A 25675-nucleotide genomic window follows, 5' to 3' on the forward strand; every position below is an offset into this window, starting at 1 on the left:
CCACTGAAAGTTAAAACCTGTGTCACACAAACCTACAGCTGTGCTTCCAAGGGCGGACAAAGGAAATTCATAGATACAAATCGACCTTCATCAGATCCACTTTCCGCGTCTACGATGAGCGAATCGTGTATGTCAGAAGGCCTGGGCATTAATTACCGCTTCTAGGAACGACGCGCGGTAGTGGCTGTATAAATACTCCCAAGGACGCGCCTTACGCGAGGCTATGGCGTCAGGCAGTCTCACCCAGCATCCCCGAGTGCAGTCGGCGAAGTCGCCTGACTTGTCGACCGCCCAAAATAGCTGCACGCTGCGGTTAATTCTGGTGGCAGGCCGACCTGAGACTCGACCCACGTCCGCCTCGCTCATCGTCAGTAGCAAAGGACTGAGGGTTAATGCGGACAACGGAACACCGCGATCCAGCCGTCTGCATCCCGGGTTCAAGGGTCACAGATTATCGCGACAGAGTTTTCGTGGTTTACATCAGTCCATCCCTTCAAATGCTGGGATAATGCTTTAGAACGCCTCCTTCCACATCGTTTCCTATTCATCCTATCATCCGACGCAACACCAAAAATAAAAAAAATAAAATTAAAATGGACAGTGATACAGTAAGAGTAAAATATATTGTGATTTTATTTAAAAATAGTATTAAAATATATTAAAATTGTCCGTCAATCACAATAAATTAATATAAGATAATTAAATGGTTAAAATATTATCCTTTGTTCAGTATCGAGTACTCGATTTACATATGGAACATTCTCGACATGTTTCGGTTTTCATAGAGCCGTCATCAGGTGTATGTTATAAACTCTTAATTCAATTACTAATTTTTAATTTTATTATCATTTCTTCGTTTTTCATTGTATCAACATTTATTGTTGTGTTATAATTTGGTATTATTTTGTTTTTTATGCATATTTTATTGAATCTAATATTAGCATTGCATTTTAGTAATTTTCGTTTTAAGTTTATATATTGATATACGCTTTTTACTTGACTGTCGTTTATAAGATATTGTAAACCTTCTCTTATAAGGAAAGCGAACGCAAACAGAAAACTAGAGAAGACCTACTTTACTTATCATAACCCAATTACTGCTATCTCTCCACATAAAGATATGGACGGGCAGGATACATGTGACACTCACGATGGCCAATGGCACAGTCCTCACTGCCACTTCTTCCAATTCCATGGCCATCGTCCACTGTCGACTTTACCACGCGGGGCGGTTTTCGATTTCCCTGTCCCAAAACACTTCCTGATTCAAAAATGACACGAAAGATAAAATATCTAAGTTTTACATGGGTTTAGCGATGTTCAATGAGAACTGCCGGATTCATGCTGATCCTCGTTTCAGACGTGTTTCCATCATCAGGGCAGCAAGCAGCTCTGAAACGTCGGTCAACTTCATACTCGTCGCCTTAAGAACCTGAAAAGTCAACCGGTAATGTTTCTAGTCCTGTGCTTCAGTTTCTGTACGTTGTTTTCTGAGAATGCATGAACGGGTCCGGGGTCCATGAATACGTCATCCGGGTCACTCACTGAGAGGGGCAGAGTCCGCGGTAAGTCAGATGGAACCTGCAGCAGCTGCTGTTGTATTAAGTCCGAAGATCGGCGAAACACAACTTATTACGGCAAATGAGTCGAATGTAGTACAGAATCCGCAAGCCGCAGACCGAATAATCACGTTTCACCGACAAATACACTTATCACAACTCTTAATTCGGCGAATTTTCCACAGACATAAAACTTTTAACGCGAAAATCAAGCAAACATTCAGCCCGTACCGCAAAGAAAACTCAACACTCCACCGCCTCCAAAACCAACGGGCAAAGACGTTTAAGAAAATAATATCTTTTTATTCCAACGATTACACGAGACCCATAGATACACCCTTTGGCAAAATTCAAGAGCAGCAACGTTAAAGCAGGTGGTACATATACTTACCACTGTAATGTTTCGGATTAATGCGTTAAATACGCTTTTAAGACATCCGACTGCCTGCTGTTAGCAAACGAAGAAACGAATGGGGGGCAGAGCGAGAGAAAACTTCATTGGAAGACAGTAAAAATAGTTTCCCAGAAGACGCAGAGGAAAACAGACTTCAGGCAATGAAACAACGGAGCATCGGAATGCAACGTCTCGGCACCAAATGCAGACGCTTGAAGTTGCAGATGCTGTTTTTTTTTTTTGGGGGGGGGGGGGGCTTCCTAGCAGAAAGTAAAACTGCGTTCACATTAAATACCAAACACTAAATTAACTACGTTCTTTTGACAAACTCTCAGTTATAACATCGATTATTTCCTTAAACAGCGTTAACCAGTCGATCTTTGTAATGGTGAAGTGTGGTGTTTTCTTCGCGGTACGGACTGGATTCTTAAGTTTCATTTGAAAGAGCTTCAGCTCCAAAGGTTAATTAGCGGTTTAGTCGTATTATTTCCTTAAACAGCGTTAACCAGTTGATCTTTGTAATGGTAAAGTGCTGTGTTTTCTTCGCGGTACGGACTGAATTCTTAAGTTTCATTTGAAAGAGCTTCGGCTCCAAAGGTTAATTAGCGTTTTAGTCGTATTATTTCCTTAAACAAGGTTAACCAGTTGATCTTTGTAATGGTAAAGTGCTGTGTTTTCTTCGCGGTACGGACTGAATTCTTAAGTTTCATTTGAAAGAGCTTCAGCTCCAAAGGTTAATTTAGCGTTTTAGTCGTATTATTTCCTTAAACAGCGTTAACCAGTCGATCTTTGTAATGATCAAGTGCTGTGTTTTCTTTGCGGTACGGACTGAGTTCTTACGTACTATTTATTTGGACGAGCTTCAGTGTCAAAAGGCCAAATGCTTTTTTCACACTTCCGAATGAACCTGAGGGCCAAAGAATGAAGTTTCATTTCAAAACATCTGCGAATCGCGACAATTAATATTATGACGTGACTAAGTTCATTTTAGGTTTTGATTTCTACAGTTTCCGCAACTACACACATAGTTTAACATTGAGCAATGTTTCTGCAGATGATTAACCTTGCATTTCATATCCAAACAACGGCTGCTTTGAAGTTGACATCCGTACATAGCAATTCCATGAAACGAGCTGCAAGAATCATCCATTTCGTAACGCATAATAATAATAATGATGTGGATCGGAATTTCCTTTCTTCTCGTTAATCCGCGATAATTATCACTGCTGCCAACAATACTCACTTAACATTCCTAAATTCAAGACTGAAGATACCTAGAAATTTCTCAGGTTGTCTCTAAAGTATTATTCTTTAATACGTCACATAAGACCGCCACGGTGGTCTAGCGGTTAGAACGCTGGCCTTGTAATCCTGGGGTCTCGGGTTCGATTCCTGGCGGTGCCCGAATTTATAACTTGTGTTGGGCAAGGCCGTGGTCTAGGCAACACGGAGTTTTCCTCCGTGGCATCCCAACAATTACTCCATTCACACACAGAAGAAGGCAATGGCAAACCACTTCTGGATCATCTGCCAAGAACGTATATGAACAGGTCCCAGTCCGAGAAAAGGATGGAAGGATCCTGTTCATATGGACCTGTCGTCAGACAGAACACTAAATAATAACGTCACATAAATAGGCCGGCATGGCCTTTGCCTGGAATCGAACGCTGTCCGCGAGAATACGCGTACCGCTGATATAATCTAATAAGGATAAGGATATTGCCCACACAGCACAGAGCAAAGAAAAACGTTCATGGGAACCGCAACCAAATGTCGAGTTTCAACCGACCAGGTGTGCAGATCCAAGGCGAGTGTCACAGTTCTGTTGCCACGAAACAAATAATTTACCCGATCGCCCACGGCACTGTCGGATATCAGAGCAGAGCGCGCTGTCTGTGTACGTAACTTTGGGGGCTAGCCAATAAGAACTATTACATTAGATAATGTAGTACAGGTCAGCGACAAAGAAATGAAACAACTGAAGCTACTTTCATCTCACCTTAACTCAATTTCACTTCCGACTTTCGAAGTTTTTGTAAACGTCTCTGAGTCACCCCCCCAAACGACGCAGAACCTTTCAATTAGGACTGGTTATCGACACCCTGCAATTTTCACCAAATTTTCGCCTTGCATTTTTAATGCTGATCAAATTCTCAGTTCTTGAAAGGCATCGCACCTGGCCCCGATCGAAACTTCTGAATATTTGAATCCAAATCCACTTTTCACGTGACACTTCGTGGACAGACTCTCAACTTTTGTTACACACTGAATAACAGCTCGGATATAAGAAACAGCACCGCCTCACTGTACGAGATCTGAGGTCGCTTCGGAGGTGAATACGTCGATGCTGATCTTCAGATCTGAAGATAAAGGCAGTATGTTCATCGGCAATGCTGGCATCAACCTACACGTCCACACAGCGTTACAACCCAGAATATCATAAAACAAATAAAAAAAACCATTCTTACAACTCAGCTAGTGTTGGACAGAAAAACGTGCTTATAACAGAACCCAAGAAACGTGCAGAAGACATTCCGTTTCAGACGGGCTAAATATTTTTAGACGAAACGTTCTATAGTAGGAGCTAGATATCTCTAACCAAGCAGCATACACAAATTAAAATCATTACTTACTTTGCTTAATTACGAAAGCTAATAAAATAATATAATAAATAATATAACACCGAAAGCCAGGTTGAAGGAAAGAGAGGACTAGGAAGAAGATTGATACAGCTAACCGACGATCTTAAACAAGGAAAGAAGATGACGTTCCAGGAATTAAAACGAGAAGCCGAGAATAGGGAAAACTGGAGAGCTCTTTTTGGGCAGAGCAATGGACCTGTCGTAAGACAGAACACTGAATAATAATAATAATAAAAAATATAAAATTAAATAATATAAAAAATATAAAATGATTAACGGATCGCAATGTGACATATGATCTTATTTCGAGGTTAAAATAACTTTTGCTGGTTCATAGCACAAGCCTCCTCAGTATCATTACCATGGCAACAGTCATAACATTACGTCCTAAAAACTGTGAACAGCAGCAAATTATAAAGCAGCAGGGTCCGAATAAACAGATATTCCGTGCCCTACCGACAGATTACAGTCGCATTTTTCCTTCTAGCATCACTGGGTTGCTGGCAACTTCATCACGTAATAAATAAAAAAAAACTACGATACCTGAGGTCGTGGTCTATTTTAAGCCATTCCAGTTTAAATCAAATGTGTGGTCGTTCCCGTTGCCAATACAAATTAACGACCTGATGTAATTGCCAAGTTTAATTTATGTACTACATTTCCGAGAAGTGGATGGCGCGAAACCCATCCGATCCGAATTTTGAGTCACTCACCTGTAAAAATAATCGAACGCTAATCGTAACGTAACGCAGACAGAGTTGCTCTCGTCTGACGGTCATGTGTTCCTTGTCCGTACGCCTAGCCATTAACCACATCGTCTGGATATACGAAAGCACTTTCTAGAACCTATTACACGTTTCACGATTCACTATTAGGCATACACATTCATTTAACTGCTACACGCAAATATTTTCTGGCATTAAATACGTGTAACACGTAGCCTGACAAAGACCATAATGCAACCTTCTCAAGAATTTGATAGTCGACCATTTCACTGCATTAAAGCCTCGTTTTGATAACAAATCGAATAACACAGATACATTTTTATATTAGAATTTGAAATTATCATGGCAATGGCTGGATGAATTCTGGGTTCTTGCGCCGTGCAGTCTGGTAGACATCAGAGGTCCCTGCTGCCTCAATCATCACGGCATAACAACCCAGAAGACAGCCATCTTCAATCAATAACCACGTCTCTATACATTTCCTAAACAGCTGATAGATACAACGTCTTTAAACAACCACGTATAGAGAGACACGCGCTCCTCAACTATTTCGTCAAACGTGCAGACTTAACGCCTCCAAACATGATCGCGTTTCTTTCAACCACAGAACCAGCTGTTATGAAACATCTTACTTTGTATCAATTTGTTTAAAAACAAACCAAATGTTTCAAATCATTCGCCTACAATTTTACATCGCACGCAATTTGTTCGAGCATCTTTTAAAACTAAGGTTATTTATTAACAGATGGCAGCACAATACGCCAGCAACATACCCCACTCTCCTGACCGCTGGCTGCGGTTCCATTGTAGTTCCAGTACTGTTGTTGTTGTTGTTCCTGAGGGACCAGAAGATCCGTGTTTATAAATTCTGGGGCAAAGTTCATCAAGGCGCGTCTGTTAAAAATTCGCGTACTGTTATCATTGACACCCATTATCACAGAGTTCATACAGGGGTTGCCAAAAGAGACGTTCTGACGCATCATCTTGATAACATTCACGTGTCCCACACAATCACAATTAATAAATTCACTATACGTTTCTAATTAGCTCACACCAGCACCGCCTACTGTCAGTTTCCATTAATTACGAGCACGAAACAAGCGCGAACATCTGTAGTCATAAAGTAGAAATCCTTCAGCACTCAGAATTAAAAAAAAACACTTATTTAAAAATATATATTATGACGCATGCGCGAAAGGTTTAAAATCGAGCAACAGGTGGTTTACGGGAATAAGGTAAAAATAAGTTTTAAAAAAATGAAACTACCTTTACCCCGAGACCAGCGAAGTGCCAGGTCACAGACAGAGACGAAGCCCTTAACTTAGTACGCGTACGAAAACATACGAAATTCTTCACAATGAATTTCGCACCAGCTCTTAAAAACTGACGCAAAGGTTCAGAGTCCATCTCTTTTTAAATAAAATTAAACGCGTGGATCAGCCTGCCGATCACTGCCAAGCCCCCCCCCCCCAAAAAAAAAGCCTGCGAAAACGACGTGGCAATATAACTGCGCCCTATTTTTGAACCACAGCATGCTCCAAACAGATATTAAATATTTCCGTTTACAATTTAGTCATCAAACTACCTTTGTTGCTTTGAACGGTTATAAATTCGTCGACAACAAAGAACAGCCACAAAAGAGACGCTAAAATAGGTCAAGAAATCTGATTTTAGATTCTTACGACACAAATAAACAAGGAGACTGGCAGAAAAGCGTCTTTGATTTGTGACTATACATGTAACAATGATTTCGACTAGCAGCACTTTAAGTTGGCAAGAATGGCGCAAATGAAGACAAATGGAAAAAAAAAATAATTGAAAAGCAACTCAGACGAACGTCGCGTAAAGCTGTCTAATCTCACAGACTCAGACTAACAAAGCGATAAATACGAAGAAAGACAGGTTGCAGACAGTAAAATCCCCATCACAATGTAAGAAGGAAGCAGGCATACTACGATAACAATGAACACACCATAAAAACTTCGCGAAACAAAAATTCTGCCACACTTAACACAAAGGAGAAAGAAATCCCAACACCCACTGTTTCAACAATGAACAATCACGTCAACAATCAGTCTGGATGCACACTGAGCCCTACAGGGCGTAACAGTCGAACTTTGGCGCACAGAACGCAGACCACAACCAACAACCGCCAGCTCCTCTACATTTATCGCTCGCTAGCCGTGAGCGGCGTGCAAAAGATGTAGGAAGAAGCCAAGAGAAAAAAAAAGAAAGACATCCGCTGCCAACCTTACCAACCGAACCCCCCACCCCCCTCCAGGCAGAGAAACGCCCACTTCAGAAGCTTACTTGCATAACAACCAGCAAAACCAACATGACAGACGCTTTGGAGCCACTGATACAGGCCTGTTCAGTCGTCGTACGCGAAGTTGTACACATCGTCTGAATATTTAATAATCGATCCCGTATCGCAAAGAAAACATGACACTTCACCATTACAAAGTTTAACAGTGCTTAGGGAAACAATCGCTGTTTCCACTGAGAATCAGACGAAACGACTTCGAGATGTGAGGAAGGCGATAGATAGCAGCACCATCAGATGTCGTATTAGTGATGCTATGACAACAATCGCCACGTGCCTGAGACTGAATAACCATCGTTTCGTTTCACCTACAGTCACACAGCAACAATGAGTGTACTCTTGCATACTCAGGTCTTTATTGTTGAAAAGCCAAAACATTTATCGCATTTTATCGCACTGATGGCTGTCTTCTGCGTTGTAGCGCCGTGTAGTCTGGTAGAAGTTTCAGAGGTCCCTGCTGCCTCCATCATCAGTCTCATTCCCCTTATGATGGACCTCTGGCATTTTTAGGGTTAACTGAGACCAAGAACGAAGGGTGGTTACTGAAATGACTCGGGATATACGCACCATCGCAAATACGTGAACCCTGTATCTGGAAATCTCTTGATGGGCATATCGGCTACGTAGCCAACTATTCTGGTATTACTCAGTCCCTCCACCACAGTGGCAACCGGAACTCCGGGAACGTCCGTCAGAAAAGGTTCTCAAGGTGGTGTTTGTTAAACGTAGCGTAAAAACAATATGATTTCACTGCCGCTTATTATCGGAACAGAAGTGAGGGGCAGTAGGAGGAAGGGACTCGCAGTTGGCAGGCCTGGTCACCAACCCACGCGAAGACACGCAACTTTTAGCTTTGTAAATAGTCCGGTTTAAGACGCGGATCCGTGCCGTGGCAATGAGAAACCGTGCCGTGACGACTGGCCGGCACCAAGCAGTCTGCCAGACAGAATAGCCACGTCCAAAAACCAGTAGACTCGTAAATCGTTTAACGATGACCTTAGAATCTTTTATCCCTTCAGGACGACGAAAACTCTCGGCCCCGCAGAGCACCAAAGGGGATTTCATTCCACGGCTCGTCGTTTGTCAACCAATTTCCTGTCGCAAATGCCTTCATCTTCAGTACTGAGTCACCCTACTACAGCCCTGAAGATGGAAGCAGAATGTTAATCCGAAACGTCAGTGTCTATCTACAAGTCCACGCGGCGTTACAACCCAGAAGATCAACATCTTCAGTCCAGAGAGAATCTCCATCTCAAGAAATGATCCGCTTTCATGTATAAAAATTCCTTATAGTTTTCAGCCTGTATCTGTCCAGAGCCAGATGAATCCAATCCACACATCATCATCACGTATCTCGAAGATCTATCTCAAATTTGAAATGCCATTTAAATGTCACTTATGAAAGTGTTTCGGGATAACTAATTTTTATTCCTAACTCTTACTTCTCTCTCTCTCTCTCTCTCTCTCTCTCTCTCTCTCTCTCTCTCTCTCTCTGAGAAACAATAATGCCGAATTAAATGCAACACGAAAGACCCCCGGCAGGGACCACCTAGATTAGATTAACCACGTGTTTCAGGGTCCCAAAAACAAGAAACAGTGCAGGAGCGCACGTCTGTCGAAACGTTTGCAAAAACTACATTTCTAAGAAGCAACTAACCCAAATCACTACGAATCATTGAAGATCATTAACGCTGCATGACCGACGACAGACAGACGGAGTTTTAGTAGCAACGATCAGTAAGATATCCAGAGAATCAAAATAAAATACTTTATAAATTTTATTCTCATAAAACGACAAAATCCTTGAAACAACTCATCGCCTTAATACAGGAACCACTTTCCTCATCGTAGAGTAGTAAAACAGAATCACACGAGATGTCTCTGCTCAATCATAAAGCTCAAAAGGCTCCCAAGATTTTTCTGTAAAACTTCAACAGTCTTTTATTATTTTTTATTTAGTGTTCTGTCTGACGACAGGTCCATATGAACAGGATCCTTCCATCCTTTTCTCTTCTCGGACTGGGACCTGTTCATATACGTTCTTGGCAGATGATCCAGAAGTGGTTTGCCATTGCCTTCTTCTGTGTGTGAATGGAGTAATTGTTGGGATGCCACGGAGGAAAACTCCGTGTTGCCTAGACCACGGCCTTGCCCAACACAAGTTATAAATTCGAACCCGAGACCCCAGGATTACAAGGCCAGCGTTCTAACCGCTAGACCACCTCATCTTATTATTATTTAGTGTTCTGTCTGACGACAGGTCCATATGAACAGGATCCTTCCATCCTTTTCTCGGACTGGGACCTGTTCATATACGTTCTTGGCAGATGATCCAGAAGTGGTTTGACATTGCCTTCTTCTGTGTGTGAATGGAGTAATTGTTGGGATGCCACGGAGGAAAACTCCGTGTTGCCTAGACCACGGCCTTGCCCAACACAAGTTATAAATTCGAACCCGAGACCCCAGGATTACAAGGCCAGCGTTCTAACCGCTAGACCACCTCATCTTATTATTATTTAGTGTTCTGTCTGACGACAGGTCCATATGAACAGGATCCTTCCATCCTTTTCTCGGACTGGGACCTGTTCATATACGTTCTTGGCAGATGATCCAGAAGTGGTTTGACATTGCCTTCTTCTGTGTGTGAATGGAGTAATTGTTGGGATGCCACGGAGGAAAACTCCGTGTTGCCTAGACCACGGCCTTGCCCAACACAAGTTATAAATTCGGGCACCGCCGGGAATCGAACCCGAGACCCCAGGATTACAAGGCCAGCGTTCTAACCGCTAGACCACTCGGAGTACTTAAATAAACAACCAGCTAATAAATAAAACACGAATTTATTATTAAACGAATAAACTGTTCATGAGACTGACATCTGAAGTAAATAGTTACGTCCAGACAGCATCAACTGATATCACAGAATTAATGGTGTAAATCTTCCATTACGAATTCAAAATCCTTGGGCCATCTCCTGACTAGCCTACAAATTTCTTCACACTTGTGAAAGCAAAACCATTTCTACGCATGCCACAAATAAATGGGGGAGAGAAATACTACCAAGGCGGTTGGTTTGGGCAAAAATTGTCGAAGATCCTTGAGTAAAAAAAAAAAAATCCATTACTTTCACACGAGTTCTTGGCGGACTGTACCCTCAACAGTTAATACTAAGGTCAGCTGACCCCTCGGGGCACAAAGATGATGGGCGAGGCCTCGGGGGGGGGGGGGGGACAAGATGGCTGACTGCTAACAAAGACTGGCTATGTTATCTTAGCCAAGATAACACGCCATCTGCCCTGGTCTGAGGTTTGAATCCCAAGTGTAAAAACGCTGTTTTCTCAAACTGTTTCGCGTTCACAAGTAACGTGAACTCAGGATTTTCACGGTTTAAGGAAACAAAGCTCGGAAGATGGACACGTCTACAAGAAAGAACGATTCAGCATTTGGCAGAAATAAGCTAAAAAAGAACGCGAGTCAACAAATACATTTTCTGAAATGAAGACCTACTGGCTACTGCCCAATGCACATCGGTCTGATACACGTTCAGAGCGACGCCATCGGTAAGAACGAACAGCTTCGCGTTCCGGCCGCTTTATCAGGGCTTAAGAACTTCCCTTAACTGTTACAAAGGACTGTGGGTAGGTCCAGATGTGGCCTACACATGACAGCAACAAGAAAGATAAGGTTACCTCGCTGGGAGTCAAACCCAGTCCTTCATCCCACAGCCAACAAATTAATTCGGTGAACTTGAATGGTTACTCAGTCAGCATCAAGATGAAAGGAGCAATCAGATTTATTTGGGATGAATTTTCCCCCTGTATGAACGCGAAATGAGTCTTAAATAGCACAAAAGCGCGGATCAACGTTTTTAAAACGGGCTGTACAAACAATGAGATCATCGCTACATCAAAAGGCGTAGTGTAATTGCGTGATTTTGTTTGTGTACGCGTGTCTTATTCTGCTTACTCCACATTTCGTGGAATGCGATAATTCGACGTCGCCTACTGAACGAAAGAGCGGGCCAAGTACAGTAAGCCACTGCGCTGCAGAATTCATACCGACACAAACGGCGAAATGAACTTCATTTACTGCTTATAGATAGAAGCTTCTTAATATTTTAATATTTTCCGTCAAATCACAATTTTAATAAGATAATAAAATATTTAAAATATCATTTCACGTTCCGCATCGAATGATCGATTTACAAATTGGAACGTCTCTTACGACATGTTTCGGTTATATTTAACCGTCCTCAGGTATAAATTAGATTGGTAAAATTTAAAACTCGAATTACAATCATTTACAATGTTATGCAGTTTATTGAAATGTTCTTATCAGATTACTCTTATATATTAGAACGAAGGTATTGTTTTTTAAATGGCGTGGTTCATCTGATGTTCAATATTAGTCTGTAAAGCAATGATTTAAATAAATAAAACATTAATAAATATGGAGTAATATAGAAAACAAAATGATGGAAGTAAATAAATAAATAGTAGAATGTATCTTATTAAAATTGTGATTTGACGGAAAATATTAAAATATTAACCTTATTCACAATATGACGCAAATATACTACCTTAGAAGATTCTTGTTTGCCAAAGTCCATCACACTACAAAGTGGAGAGTTTGACAACGTCACGACCCTTTAATATGTATACAAGGAACCCTTTTTGAGGAAACTGACAAAAATTCTATTTGAGAGCTGCTTCATATTCAATTTTAACTTCATCGCTCATATCAGCGCCGGATGACAATAAGATTAATGAAATTATAGAAAAGATATTTCCATACGGAACACACTACCTATGAACCGCGCTACAGGAACCTACAGATGATCTTCCACCAATTAATTTCCTTCCTCCGGTCTGCCATAGCCACCGTCTGACGCGAATGCACACGTTCCACTCTTACCCTTAAACGAGATGACGTCACGATGCTCTCTTCTTTCGATGAAAGGAATCTACAGGAATCCGATGAGCTGTCAAGTTCTCTCGCCAGGTGGCCCACTTGTTTGTCCGATTCACTCTGCGTCAGGGACAGGAAAGGAGTAGGTACAGAACGGATTCGGGGCGGAGTTTACATCTCTTCGTAGCAACGTGGGGTGGGGTGGGGTGCTAAACATGTCCCTGAAGCAGTCTTACCAACGTCTAACAATACAGAAAATGAATTATAATAAATTTTATCCGAAAACCCTTACAAGAATACGTCGCTTCAGAGACTTACGAGTTGAATGAAGTATAATATTAAAATTGATCTCAAAGAAATTTAGGTGGGGGGGTATTAGTGATTGTTTAACGACGCTGACAGCGGCTGGGGCTACAATACATGATGATAATATGGTGGTAACCGTGTTGCCCATGAATATGCGTGGAGAGACCGAGGAAAACCTCAACAGGGCAGTCCGTCGCCAGTTCCATATCTGAAACCAGGACCTCAGGAATGCATTCGACGGGCTGGAAGGGCGAACGCCAAAATTGCGAGCAGCTGAGTGGGGCAAATAAACTAATGTAACATGAAGTAATATAATGTTAATTGGCAGAATAATTAGATGGTATGCTGCGGTTCGCTACGTCGGACATTGACCACTGAGGAGGCTCGGATCAGAGACGGGGCACCGCTTCGAGCAGAACTGCAAACAACGTCACGAGGCGTTCGCTAAAGGATCGGCACAAGACGACATAAAAGTTTTCACAAAAAGGCGAACAAAAGGAAAGGTCATTAATGGACTGGAAGAAGGGCGTAAGTCAGAGAAAAACGTTCCGACGTCGAACGACGGTATAACATTTTTTTTTTTAGTGTTCTGTCTGACGACAGGTCCATATGAACAGGATCCTTCCATCCTTTTCTCGGACTGGGACCTGTTCATATACGTTCTTGGCAGATGATCCAGAAGTGGTTTGCCATTGCCTTCTTCTGTGTGTGAATGGAGTAATTGTTGGGATGCCACGGAGAAACCGGGGAAGCCCCCGGAGGAAAACTCCGTGTTGCCTAGACCACGGCCTTGCCCAACACAAGTTATAAATTCGGGCACCGCCGGGAATCGAACCCGAGACCCCAGGATTACAAGGCCAGCGTTCTAACCGCTAGACCACCGTGGCACGGTGGTATGACATATGAATTGAAAAGTATGTGAAAAGAATTATTCCAGTATTCGGCACGTTTTACAGAGTAAAACCACGAGAAACGTCGCTCACGACAGCCGATCATAGAACAGAGACGTGAACCATGGACATCCCGAATACGAAGCAAGACTGTGCAACGACCTCTGGGTTGCGACCCCTTGTCTCACACCTTCGGGGGGGTGTAGCAACTTCTACCCTGAAAATGGAGGCGATACGTTCCTCTGTAACGTCGGCAAACGTACGTAAATGTTACAAGTTAAAATATTCCTGATCTTCAAGAATGTGCTCCTGAGATTCTAAAAACCGAAGTCCCCTCCTGCTCCGTGGTTTCTGGTTCCTGCGATCGCTTAGCGATCGCAGGACAAGACAGCAGGGAAAAAAACAAAAAAAAAACAAGATTCTTTAAAAACACGTAGTCACTCCCTCTCACTCCTCAAATACATGATAGTACAGCGGGAAGTCTACACAAGGCCGTGCAGGGGATGATGCTGTGTTCTCTGGTCCAGAGAAATGGTCCCAATAGTTCTCCATGCCGCCAGAAGATGACAGGACGTATCAAGTACCTTTAGAGACATCTAGCGTGAATACGCGTGGAAATACATTAACGGAAATAATATCAGTAACAAAAACATCGCACTGAACCCGACAAACAAAGGAACCGTGAATGATGATTTTTAGCATCGCTGTGTTGAAAATTTTGAATTTTCTGCTCAAGAACTAACCACTGGTATATACGTATTCCAACGAGGCGTCTTTACAACACAAATCTGCAACTTATAAACCTTTCAAAGCCGAAGCTCGTCTACAACTTATTTAATATTTCAGTCCGTACCGCAAAGAGAACACTACACGTGAACAGGTTAGCGATGTTTAAGAAAATAATCGCTGTTTACTTTAAGAATAATACGTAACACCGTGAAAATCAGAGCTAGGAACAGAAGCGAATTAAGTGGCAGACTGTGATTCGACCGATAGCGGAACGACACATCGTATCACCACAAGAAATAAAAAAAAAAAAAAAAAAGGCAAGCGATGGATTCCGTGACACCCCACCGAACCCTGAACAAGGGATGTTATAAACTTCTTCTTGTTTTACACACAATATTACAAGAGGGGGGGCAGACGAGATACGACACAGACTGACGCATACACTTAGCCCGAATGCGGGATGCTCTGAAATCCAGCGCCCCCTAGGTCTACGACAGAGACATCGGTCTGCAGAACTGCTAGGTCCAACTAGCGACTTCAGGTGAAGTTTGCCACGTTGGCTTATAGGCGGTTATCGGCGTTTTAGTGAAACGAATTGCCTCTGTATTCTGGGCCGGCCTAATACGAAACCTCAAGTCCGTACCGCAAAGAAAACAATACCTCACCATTACAAAGACCAACTGGTTAACAATGTTTAAGGAAATAATCGCTGTTTACTCTGGCAAAACGCAGAATTATTTATTTTTGATGGAACTGATAAATGTAGTTTACAAAGAGGCTATTTGAAAGGCCAAACAAATACTGAACGTAATGGACTTTCTGAATAAACCGTTCATGGAACTGAAACGTTTCACGCTGTATAATAAGGTAGGCTCGAAACATACAGAAAATTCTGATTCAACAGATTTTCAATATTTTTGGTGACAGAAATTCTTGCCCCTTACTCAAATCTAATTTTAAGTTCTGATTCTTAATTTGTTTAATTACACTGCCTCAACTTCCTGGACCATTTGCAGCGTCACATGACATGGTAAGACGGCAAAGAACAGAGATCCACGATATAACGCAATTCATTTTTAGTTAATCGAGAAATACAAGGAGATCGATCAGTATTTCGCTTATTCAATACGACGAGGCAACACTTAGGGACCGACGATCATACCGCGGCCACAAGAACCGTAATTCTACGCAAAAGACAAATCGGGGACTTCCGCCATATTTGTTAAACAAACAAATTTGAGAATTATGATAAAAAATATAATCAGTAACAGCAAGACAGATTATTCCGCGTTGTATAAACCGGGATAGGTCAGTTAGTACACTAAATGTATATGCGCTGACAACCGAGGATCGATTCCAGGCAGATGCAGGGAGATCTGCCTCTTCGACTACACTGAGGCAGGTTCTGGGGCCCAGTGAATACCCGGAGATCCCATCCCCACGGAAAACGCGTGCTACCCCCAGCGATTAACCGTCAGCTCAGATCACGAGGTAAAACTGCTTACAAAGACGCATCGTAATAAATCCGAACATAGACTTGGAAAGCGAACTATAATCAGAAAACGTCATACTTTCGCTGCTGAAACAGATTAATGTAAATTTACGAAACATGGCCGAGTAATCGACGGAATAAAATAACACAAAATCACACACCACCACGCAGATCACTTCACTGGTACATGACCCCTGTCAAGAACAACACATTCACTCAAACGCTTATGAAAATCGCAACGATCCACAGCCGTGTTCACAAAATACCACCACAGTACACTACCCTGAGCCAGATAAACCCCATCCCACACCCTAATACCCTATTTCTTAACTATTTTTTATTTGTAGTGTTCTGTCTGACGACAGGTCCTTATGAACTACATTTCTAAGAAGCAACTAACCCAAATCACTAAGAATCATTGAAGATCATTAACGCTGCATGACCGACGACAGACAGACGAAGTTTTAGTGGCAACGATCAGTAAGATATCCAGAGAATTGAAATAAAATACTTTATAAATTTCATTCTCATAAAACGACAAAATCCGTGAAACAACTCATCGCCTTAATACAGGAACTACTTTCCTCATCGTAGAGTAGTAAAACAGAATCACACGAGATGTCTCTGCTCAATCATAAAGTTCAAAAGGCTCCAAGATTTTTCTGTAAAACTTCAACAGTCTATTATTATTATTTATTTAGTGTTCTGTCTGACGACAGGTCCATATGAACAGGATCCTTCCATCCTTTTCTCGGACTGGGACCTGTTCATATACGTTCTTGGCAGATGATCCAGAAGTGGTTTGCCATTGCCTTCTTCTGTGTGTGAATGGAGTAATTGTTGGGATGCTACGGAGGAAAACTCCGTGTTGCCTAGACCACGGCCTTGCCCAACACAAGTTATAAATTCGGGCACCGCCGGGAATCGAACCCGAGACCCCAGGATTACAAGGCCAGCGTTCTAACCGCTAGACCACCTCATCTTATTATTATTTAGTGTTCTGTCTGACGACAGGTCCATATGAACAGGATCCTTCCATCCTTTTCTCGGACTGGGACCTGTTCATATACGTTCTTGGCAGATGATCCAGAAGTGGTTTGCCATTGCCTTCTTCTGTGTGTGAATGGAGTAATTGTTGGGATGCCACGGAGGAAAACTCCGTGATGCCTAGACCACGGCCTATACATTTTAATATTATCCTCCCACCAAGTGGATCTTCCGACTAAAAACGTGTATGGAATTCTCGTTTCACACACGCGTCTCCTGTTCCTCGACGGTGTCACTTAAAGTTGATTTCTTGGTGACGACGCTCAAGAATGTGGCGATCGGGATTCGCCAGGAACCAGCCAGTGATTCCAGTGAAGTAACTCAATTGTGGAACTGGCGACCGACCGGTTGGGTCTGCAGGGTATAAATATTAAGCACTGCGGTGGATAACGTTTGTGGCACACCTTCTATGTTTCTGCTGCAGTAGAACAGGGAGTCTATAAATTTTGACAAATTGTCTTTGTGGATGGAGGGAGTGATGTTGCTGTTATTAAATTTTTTAATGGGGGAAGTCCTCCCGACCCTCCAACATAACCTACCCGCAGTATGGATTGACGGACCCCCGTTTCAGTTGTTATAGGCTGTGCGTTTTTCTCTCGCCCGGCGGTAAACACAATCGTAAATTTGACTATCGCATAATGTGAACCGGCATCTTCCTGTCGCCATGACGACACTTGATGTTTCGGTTTAAATCAATGGCTAACGAGCCATTAATCGTCTCACGAAACGGTCTTACGAAGTGGTGATGTGATCTTTTAAAACGGTCGCTACAAACATTTCTTATTCACGGATCCGCGCCCTGTCTCATTGAACCAGTGGCGTATTATTTTGAACATCGGTACGAACCTTCGAGTTCCATAAAATCGTTTATTTTTTTTAATAACTGGCTATTAGCTACTTCAAAAACGAGTCTGTGACATGGAGCTACTTTAATTCTGGTTTAGTTCAGTGAATGCGTCAAGTCCTCATTTGTGGACGGAAAAGTTTACGTCGTCAAAAGACGCAGATATTAATTGAATAAAAATTTCCTTGGATATTATCCATCGTCTAGTAAATATAAAACGTAAAACGACGTTTCGGAGATGGGACTCCATCTCCGTCTTCAGGTTCCTACACAGTTGGGCCCACTAGATAGAGCTAATCCCTATCTCCGGAACCTGAAGACGGAGATAGAGTCCCATCTCCGAAACGTCGTTTTTTACGTTTTATATTTACTAGACGATGGATAATATCCAAGAAATTTTTTTATTCAATTGACTCTTCACCATCGTCAAGAAGTTTTAGATTTGATATGCAGATATTAATGTCCAGAGTACAAGATAACAAGAAAAATATCAGGCTCTATTATATATTTTACAGCCCTGAACAAGGGGACTGTATGTTCCGCCGAAACGCCTGGAAAATAAACTTATGCCCACTAAGCAACCTCATTATTTCAACACAAGTTTATTTATTATAAAGGGTTCCCCCCCTACAGGCATAACCCTGTGGGAGGGGGGGTCGACTGCTTCTCACCTAAAAAATTCGATTCACGCCACTTAAACCCCGTTTTCAGTTTTCCGGGGCTACATCACAGACTTCGTAATTCAAATACGAGAAACGAACCCGGCCAAGCAGTTTATAATCTGGCCTCTGGGCGAATGTTTTTTGAACAGCTAGTACGAACCCCCCTCACGAGACGCCCTATACTGCCGTAGTAAATATTTAATTCCCAGAACATCCCAGGAGAAGCTGCAATTCCCCCGAGAGACTTCCCTCCACCAAGCCAATCCTCTAAAAAAGAGAAGCTGAAGCAGGCAAGCCAACTCAACTGACAAATAATTCCCGTTCCATCCCACGGATCACTCGCAGCGTCTTAGGAGCCAGGACCACGAGACTTATAAAATCAGCACAAAAGCGTGTAATGTCCTTAATCTGTTTGTGGTTATCAGTGCCAAAGAAAACCAACAACTTACTTCCAGTGACTTTAACATCTCGGAAATAAAAACCCTAATTGTATAAACAGGAATACCAACAAAACCCACTTATTCGGTACATTAAAGCTATCAAAATATGCTGTTCAGACTCCAGATCCAAAACAAACGGCAATGAACATGTCCCAGGAGGAGTGCAAGCAAACGTCTACATTTCTACAAACATCGACAATAGACGGACGTGAGATATCAGCTTCACGCTCCGGCCGCATTTATCCTAGGCAAAGACTGCTCGATATCCTTTGGATATTAGGCTGGCTACGTCACTTGATATCCGTCCGTGTCTCAACTTTGAAGTTCTTAGGACCTTCCGAAGAGGACACGCCGACTCACAGACAAAATAACTGCCGCAAAGTTCACGAGTGGCCTTCTGGACTTAAGAACAACGTAATAAAGTAGCTGAAGTCCGACGTTTCAGAGGAGCATGCTGCCCCCATCTTCAGTGGTGAAGACTGTGGGTCTAATGATCCAAAACCCCCGACATTTCAATACCACGTTCACATTATCCCTGCAACAGACGCCTTCGATCTGTTTTCCTTTTCCATACCAACAAAAAAAATATACCTCGATGGTACTTGTCTGAAAAATGTAGACTTTGCTCCATTGGTCCATTAAGATATTCTGGGCAACTGAGTAACCAACCTCCTGCGCTCGACGCAATCATGTGAACATAGCTCAAATACCTGCGTTCGCATGTGACGTGCTTATCGCATGTTCCGTACACACGTGACGTCACAGCATGAACGTCTATTAATAATTCGTGATAATAACGCCAATATTAAATGTCATTAAAATCGATAAGTAAACCACAGGGGCAGTCTGGGACCGGGAGGATTACGTAATAATGTTTTACTACAGGCAAAGTGATCTTACAAAAATAGGCGACGGCGATATACCTCATTCAACCGCGTCGAAACACTTCTGAATGTTAGAGAAACACGTAAAGAGACTTGGACTGCGTTCAAGTACAGAGGCCTTCACGGACACGATAATGGACGATAAATTTCTACTGTCGTTAATCCTTTCCACCTTTCCATGCTATTGACGAAACATCTCACTTTGAAGTTCTGATCCTGTCTCGATTTATTTGGTGTCTTGAGATCATTGAAATAAAACATGCCCCTACATCCACAAGAGCGACGGTGGTCTAGCGGTTAGAACGCTGGCCTTGTAATCCTGGGGTCTCGGGTTCGATTCCCGGCGGTGCCCGAATTTATAACTTGTGTTGGGCAAGGCCGTGGTCTAGGCAACACGGAGTTTTCCTCCGTGGCATCCCAACAATTACTCCATTCACACACAGAAGAAGGAAATGGCAAACCACTTCTGGATCATCTGCCAAGAACGTATATGAACAGGTCCCAGTCCGAGAAAAGGATGGAAGGATCCTGTTCATATGGACCTGTCGTCACACAGAACACTAAATAAATAAAAATACATCCACAAGCAGTGTGACCTCACACTATAAGAGCAACACGCTGCCATGGAAACACAGTGACAGAAGGATTCTTTATGTAGAAATCAAGGTTAAATACTCCAGAGGAAGAGAGTGGTCGCGCAGAACTGGATCAGTCACTACCTTGGAGTGGCTCGCTGCATGTCTCTACCATCAGTTCACGTAAAAACAAATCCAACATTTGTAAAAGTTTTGCGAGTGTACGTGACGGCGTGATGATACGGGGGGAAGGGGGCAGGAATCGATACTCACAATCCGGAGAAGTTAAATAATAAAAAAAATAACAACAGAGCGTGGAACTGACTGCGTGCCTCGGGCACGGGGGCTCCAATTAATGTTTAATCTACTCGCCACATTGCGAAGCCGTTCGACTGCAGGCGGGCCTTCCACGACGTTTCGTCCCCAAGAAACAAAACTCACGGGGTAAAAAAAATGCATGTTTCGATTGCCGACAGTCATGGTCTCCAGTTCCTTTAAAAAAACCGGCAGGAAAGAAACGCGTTTATGAAGGTAGACGACGTTTCGGTAGTTGGGACTATTCTCCTCTTTCAGGATGCTGATAGTCAGAGAGGCTGGGGAATGAACTGAACGCATTCGGGATATGGCACAAGGTCGACGTTTCGTGAATACGTTCGCAAACAATCATGTTTCAAAACACCTGAATCTTCTTCCTTGGCCAGTCGAATAACTATAAACGTTTAAAGGATAATTACGCAACAATTAATGCCCCGCGCTGACCATTCATTCCTCCAAGCTTCATAGCACGCTCCTTGCTTTGTGCCGTGAATGAACTCTATAAATTTTTAGTGAGAAAAAGCAGTTCTTCGTGGCGCAGAGGTTCAAAAGCGCAGGATTCCAGAGACACGAGCCTCACTGGAGCTGGGGATCCAATTCCTTGTACTCTAATTGTTATGTCAGTCAAACGGGTGGTCCCAGTCAGCTGAGGGAGCACGGAGTGCAGAATATTCGACATCGACGGAAAAAGGGCCCGGAAAACGATCACATTTAAAAAGCGAAACAATAAAATTAACTGTATCTGAGCCCTTTGGAGCAAGCCGAAGCCCGTCTGAATAATATTTAAGAATTCAGTCCGTACCGCGAAGAAAACACTACACTTCACCATTGCAAAGATCAACTGGTTAACCTTGTTTAAGAAAATAATACGACTAAAACGCTAATTAACCTTTGGAGCCGAAGCTCTTTCAAATGAAACTTAAGAATTCAGTCCGTACCGCGAAGAAAACACTACACTTCACCATTGCAAAGATCAACTGGTTAACCTTGTTTAAGGAAATAATACGACTAAAACGCTAATTAACCTTTGGAGCCGAAGCTCTTTCAAATGAAACTTAAGAATTCAGTCCGTACCGCGAAGAAAACACTACACTTCACCATTACAAAGATCAACTGGTTAACCTTGTTTAAGGAAATAATACGACTAAAACGCTAATTAACCTTTGGAGCCGAAGCTCTTTCAAATGAAACTTAAGAATTCAGTCCGTACCGCGAAGAAAACACTACACTTCACCATTACAAAGATCAACTGGTTAACCTTGTTTAAGGAAATAATACGACTAAAACGCTAATTAACCTTTGGAGCCGAAGCTCTTTCAAATGAAACTTAAGAATTCAGTCCGTACCGCGAAGAAAACACTACACTTCACCATTACAAAGATCAACTGGTTAACCTTGTTTAAGGAAATAATACGACTAAAACGCTAATTAACCTTTGGAGCCGAAGCTCTTTCAAATGAAACTTAAGAATTCAGTCCGTACCGCGAAGAAAACACTACACTTCACCATTACAAAGATCAACTGGTTAACGCTGTTTAAAGAAATAATACGACTAAAACGCTAATTAACCTTTGGAGCCGAAGCTCTTTCAAATGAAACTTAAGAATTCAGTCCGTACCGCGAAGAAAACACAACACTTCACCATTACAAAGATCTGGTTAACGATGTTTAAGGAATAATCGAAACTTGCTCTGAGAATCATACGGAAACGCATACAAATACATAACGAGTTGTTTGTTAAAGAAGGTGAGACATTTACCACTCAGATTTAAATGGTTAACCTTAAATATCCAACAGAACTTGACTTCCACTGAAGAAAACCACGAGTACTTACACTGAACTATCAAAACATGTCATAGGAGCATAAGTAGCTTCAATGACGTAAAAACATTCAAAGTTTTCAGGACATGCATTAGGAAAGGGGGTACAGAAGACTTTTGTGTTAGCTGTATCGAACATTCGGTTTTTATTCCTAGTTCAGAATGACGTCTTAAACCGCCCACTTACGACATGTCGGTATTCAAGGCATCTGACAGATGTCCCGGCTTCTCAGAGTGAAAAGGGAGTTTCGGCAGTGGCTGGATGGACAGACACTGATTAAATCTCATTGAATGTCCGACATCTTTAACGGGGTCGGTGGGGGGACGCACTCCACAGACTGTAAACTTACGACTTATGTAAACCGTGAAGGCAGGGCAGTCTTTGTTTAGAAACAAATCGGAGGACAAAAAGAACAACAAATTGACTAATCCGTCACTCCGCGACACTGAGAGCAAAAGCGACACAGAGGCAATGCAAATCTCCCATTACCCACCCTGCAGCCCGAAGCTAGTCTGAATCAAGTTTAAACATTCAGTCCGTACCGCGAAGAAAACACAACACTTCACCATTGCAAAAGATCGACTGGTTAACCTTGTTTAAGGAAATAATACGACTAAAACGCTAATTAACCTTTGGAGCCGAAGCTCTTTCAAATGAAACTTAAGAATTCGGGCCGTACCGCGAAGAAAACACGACACTTCACCATTACAAAGATCAACTGGTTAACCTTGTTTAAGGAAATAATACGACTAAAACGCTAATTAACCTTTGGAGCCGAAGCTCTTTCAAATGAAACTTAAGAATTCAGTCCGTACCGCGAAGAAAACACTACACTTCACCATTGCAAAGATCAACTGGTTAACCTTGTTTAAGAAAATAATACGACTAAAACGCTAATTAACCTTTGGAGCCGAAGCTCTTTCAAATGAAGCTTAAGAATTCGGGCCGTACCGCGAAGAAAACACTACACTTCACCATTAAAAAGATCAACTGGTTAACGCTGTTTAAGGAAATAATACGACTAAAACGCTAATTAACCTTTGGAGGCGAAGCTCTTTCAAATGAAACTTAAGAATTCAGTCCTTACCGCGAAGAAAACACTACACTTCACCATTACAAAAGATCGACTGGTTAACCTTGTTTAAGGAAATAATCGCTGTTTATTTTGAGAATCATACGACACACACATACGCACTCTGTGCGTTAAATGAAGTTACTGAAGGTCTCCAGAAACGAGAGTGAACTCTACAGAACTTCTTAATGAGCTCCATCGCCGGAAACGATAACACAGTCAACATCTACACTTTACTTACACTTGTTTAACGGCGTCGTCATCAGTAGACATAATGAATTAAAAATTCCGCGGAGCAGTGCCCTTCGTTAGAAGCTGACAGTCGCTCATTTAGTAAAGAAATTTCTCGCCTCTTACGAAACCTAAAGGTTAATTACCATGTTCACAAGAGCCCACCATCCATACCCTCTCACCCCAATGCATGCCACGCCCATCTCATTCTCATTTATTCGATCACCTTAATAATATTTGATGAAAAGTATGTCTAAAAATTATGAAGCTCCACGCTCCGGCCTCGCCCCTCTTAGGTCCAAATATTCTTCGCCGCACTGACGTCAAACACCGGAACTCTGATTACCTCCGCGCACTTTTAATATCTACAGATTCAGACAGAACGCGGTACGTACATGTTCCAAGTTCCTTATTCGCCGTTCTGCATCTTCGTCATGTAGGATTTTTGGTTCTCACGGCGCGGGTTGGAGAGGTTTAACGACGTTTCAGAGGTACTTGCTGCCTCCACCACTTTCATTTTCCTTCGTGTTCATTTACTACAGACCTGAATATGCCATCGCCCACCACAGGACATTTCGTAACACTGGCCCACATCAGAATATGACTCCAGCTCGTAGGATCCACGTTTATGAGTTCCCCAGTTCTGTACCAAACGTTTGTGTGGTTACGACAACGTCATCCTCCTGACATAAAAGCAATACACTGTATTCTATTAAGCAATCCAATACATTCTCTGCCACTTCCAATCCAAACAGTCCGTTCGCTGGCTGGCTACACGCGAAAACACCTTACACGCTAAAGCCACGATCTGATGGACTTACGAAACGAAAATTAATATCTGAATTATAACGGCAAACGACAGGATGTGTAAAAATAAATGTTCTTATGTTGAGAAATACAAACAAAATGTGCGAAACTTGAAGACGTGTATGTAACCAGATAAATTGCTTAAAAAAAACACGACAGACAGAGAAGAAATTTGTTTCGAGACCGTTCATTTACATAATCACTAGTTAAAACATGTCCCGATACAAATTTCACAGGTCAGGACAGAATGTTTTCCCCTGTCCACCAAAATATTACTCGACACTATTAGCCTAAAACAGACAGACAATCATAAAAAGCAGGACGAGTCTGAAAGATCTTATTACCATACGAAATGCAACAGCCAGCTCGAACAGTTCTTACTTATCAAGGTCTCAGTGAGCCGTGTCACTTACGCCACTGTTGCCCCACCGGCTCACAGCCTATTAAGACGCGAAATCGTTTATTTCACTTTATTTTCCGTGCTTCGATTTCTTCCCTCCAATTTTCCTGGTGCCTTCGGGGAATCAAGACATGGAAATTGAAAGAGGAGGTGGGAGGTCAGCGCCCACCAGACGTCTGACAGACGCAGCGTCGAATGCGTAATGCGTGTGACGCACGTTACATCGCACCATCACCGGACACATTCGTCACTTTAAACGACGCGACAAAGTTCATGGCACAGAGCATTTATTTAACACTGAAACCCCAGCTCGTTCGCAAATGCAGTCCGTACCGCAAAGAAAACACGTCTCCATAACAAACATCGACTGATTAATGGCGTCTGAATAAAAAAATCGCTCTTCGCAACAAAAATCATACGAAACCCACAAATACAAAATGTGTTGTTGATTGTTAGAACAGGTGGTACAAATGGTTACCACTGGACTTCAAACAGCGAAAAACTTCACATACACATATGAACAGGTCCCAGTCCGAGAAAAGGATGGAAGGATCCTGTTCATATGGACCTGTCGTCAGACAGCACACTAAATAATAATAAGATGAGGTG

The 25675-nt window shown here is 42.3% G+C and overlaps 1 protein-coding gene across 16 annotated transcripts in view; it reads right to left on the bottom strand.

Annotated features, from left to right (window-relative positions):
- The window catches only part of da (transcription factor daughterless), a 149575-nt gene that overhangs the window by 38097 nt on the left and 85803 nt on the right, over positions 1–25675 (bottom strand). The window contains exons 1-2 of one of the 16 annotated variants that reach the window (XM_087356450.1): positions 7362–7501; positions 6094–6460 (exon numbers count right to left, since the gene is read on the bottom strand). The exons of 13 other annotated variants lie outside the window; for them this stretch is intronic. In XM_087356450.1, coding sequence (XP_087212576.1) covers positions 6094–6303 — 210 coding nt within the window. In that variant the 5' untranslated portion in view covers positions 6304–6460; positions 7362–7501. Of the gene's footprint in view, positions 1–6093; positions 6461–7292; positions 7502–25675 lie in introns of those variants that run through there. 2 more of the 16 variants (XM_087356452.1, XM_087356448.1) reach the window with 2 other exon arrangements.

The sequence above is a fragment of the Zootermopsis nevadensis genome, unplaced genomic scaffold (genome assembly GCF_977971745.1).
Source record: "Zootermopsis nevadensis isolate Lab colony 2312 unplaced genomic scaffold, Znev_1.0 Znev_ptg000002l, whole genome shotgun sequence".
Taxonomy (NCBI): domain Eukaryota; kingdom Metazoa; phylum Arthropoda; class Insecta; order Blattodea; family Termopsidae; genus Zootermopsis; species Zootermopsis nevadensis.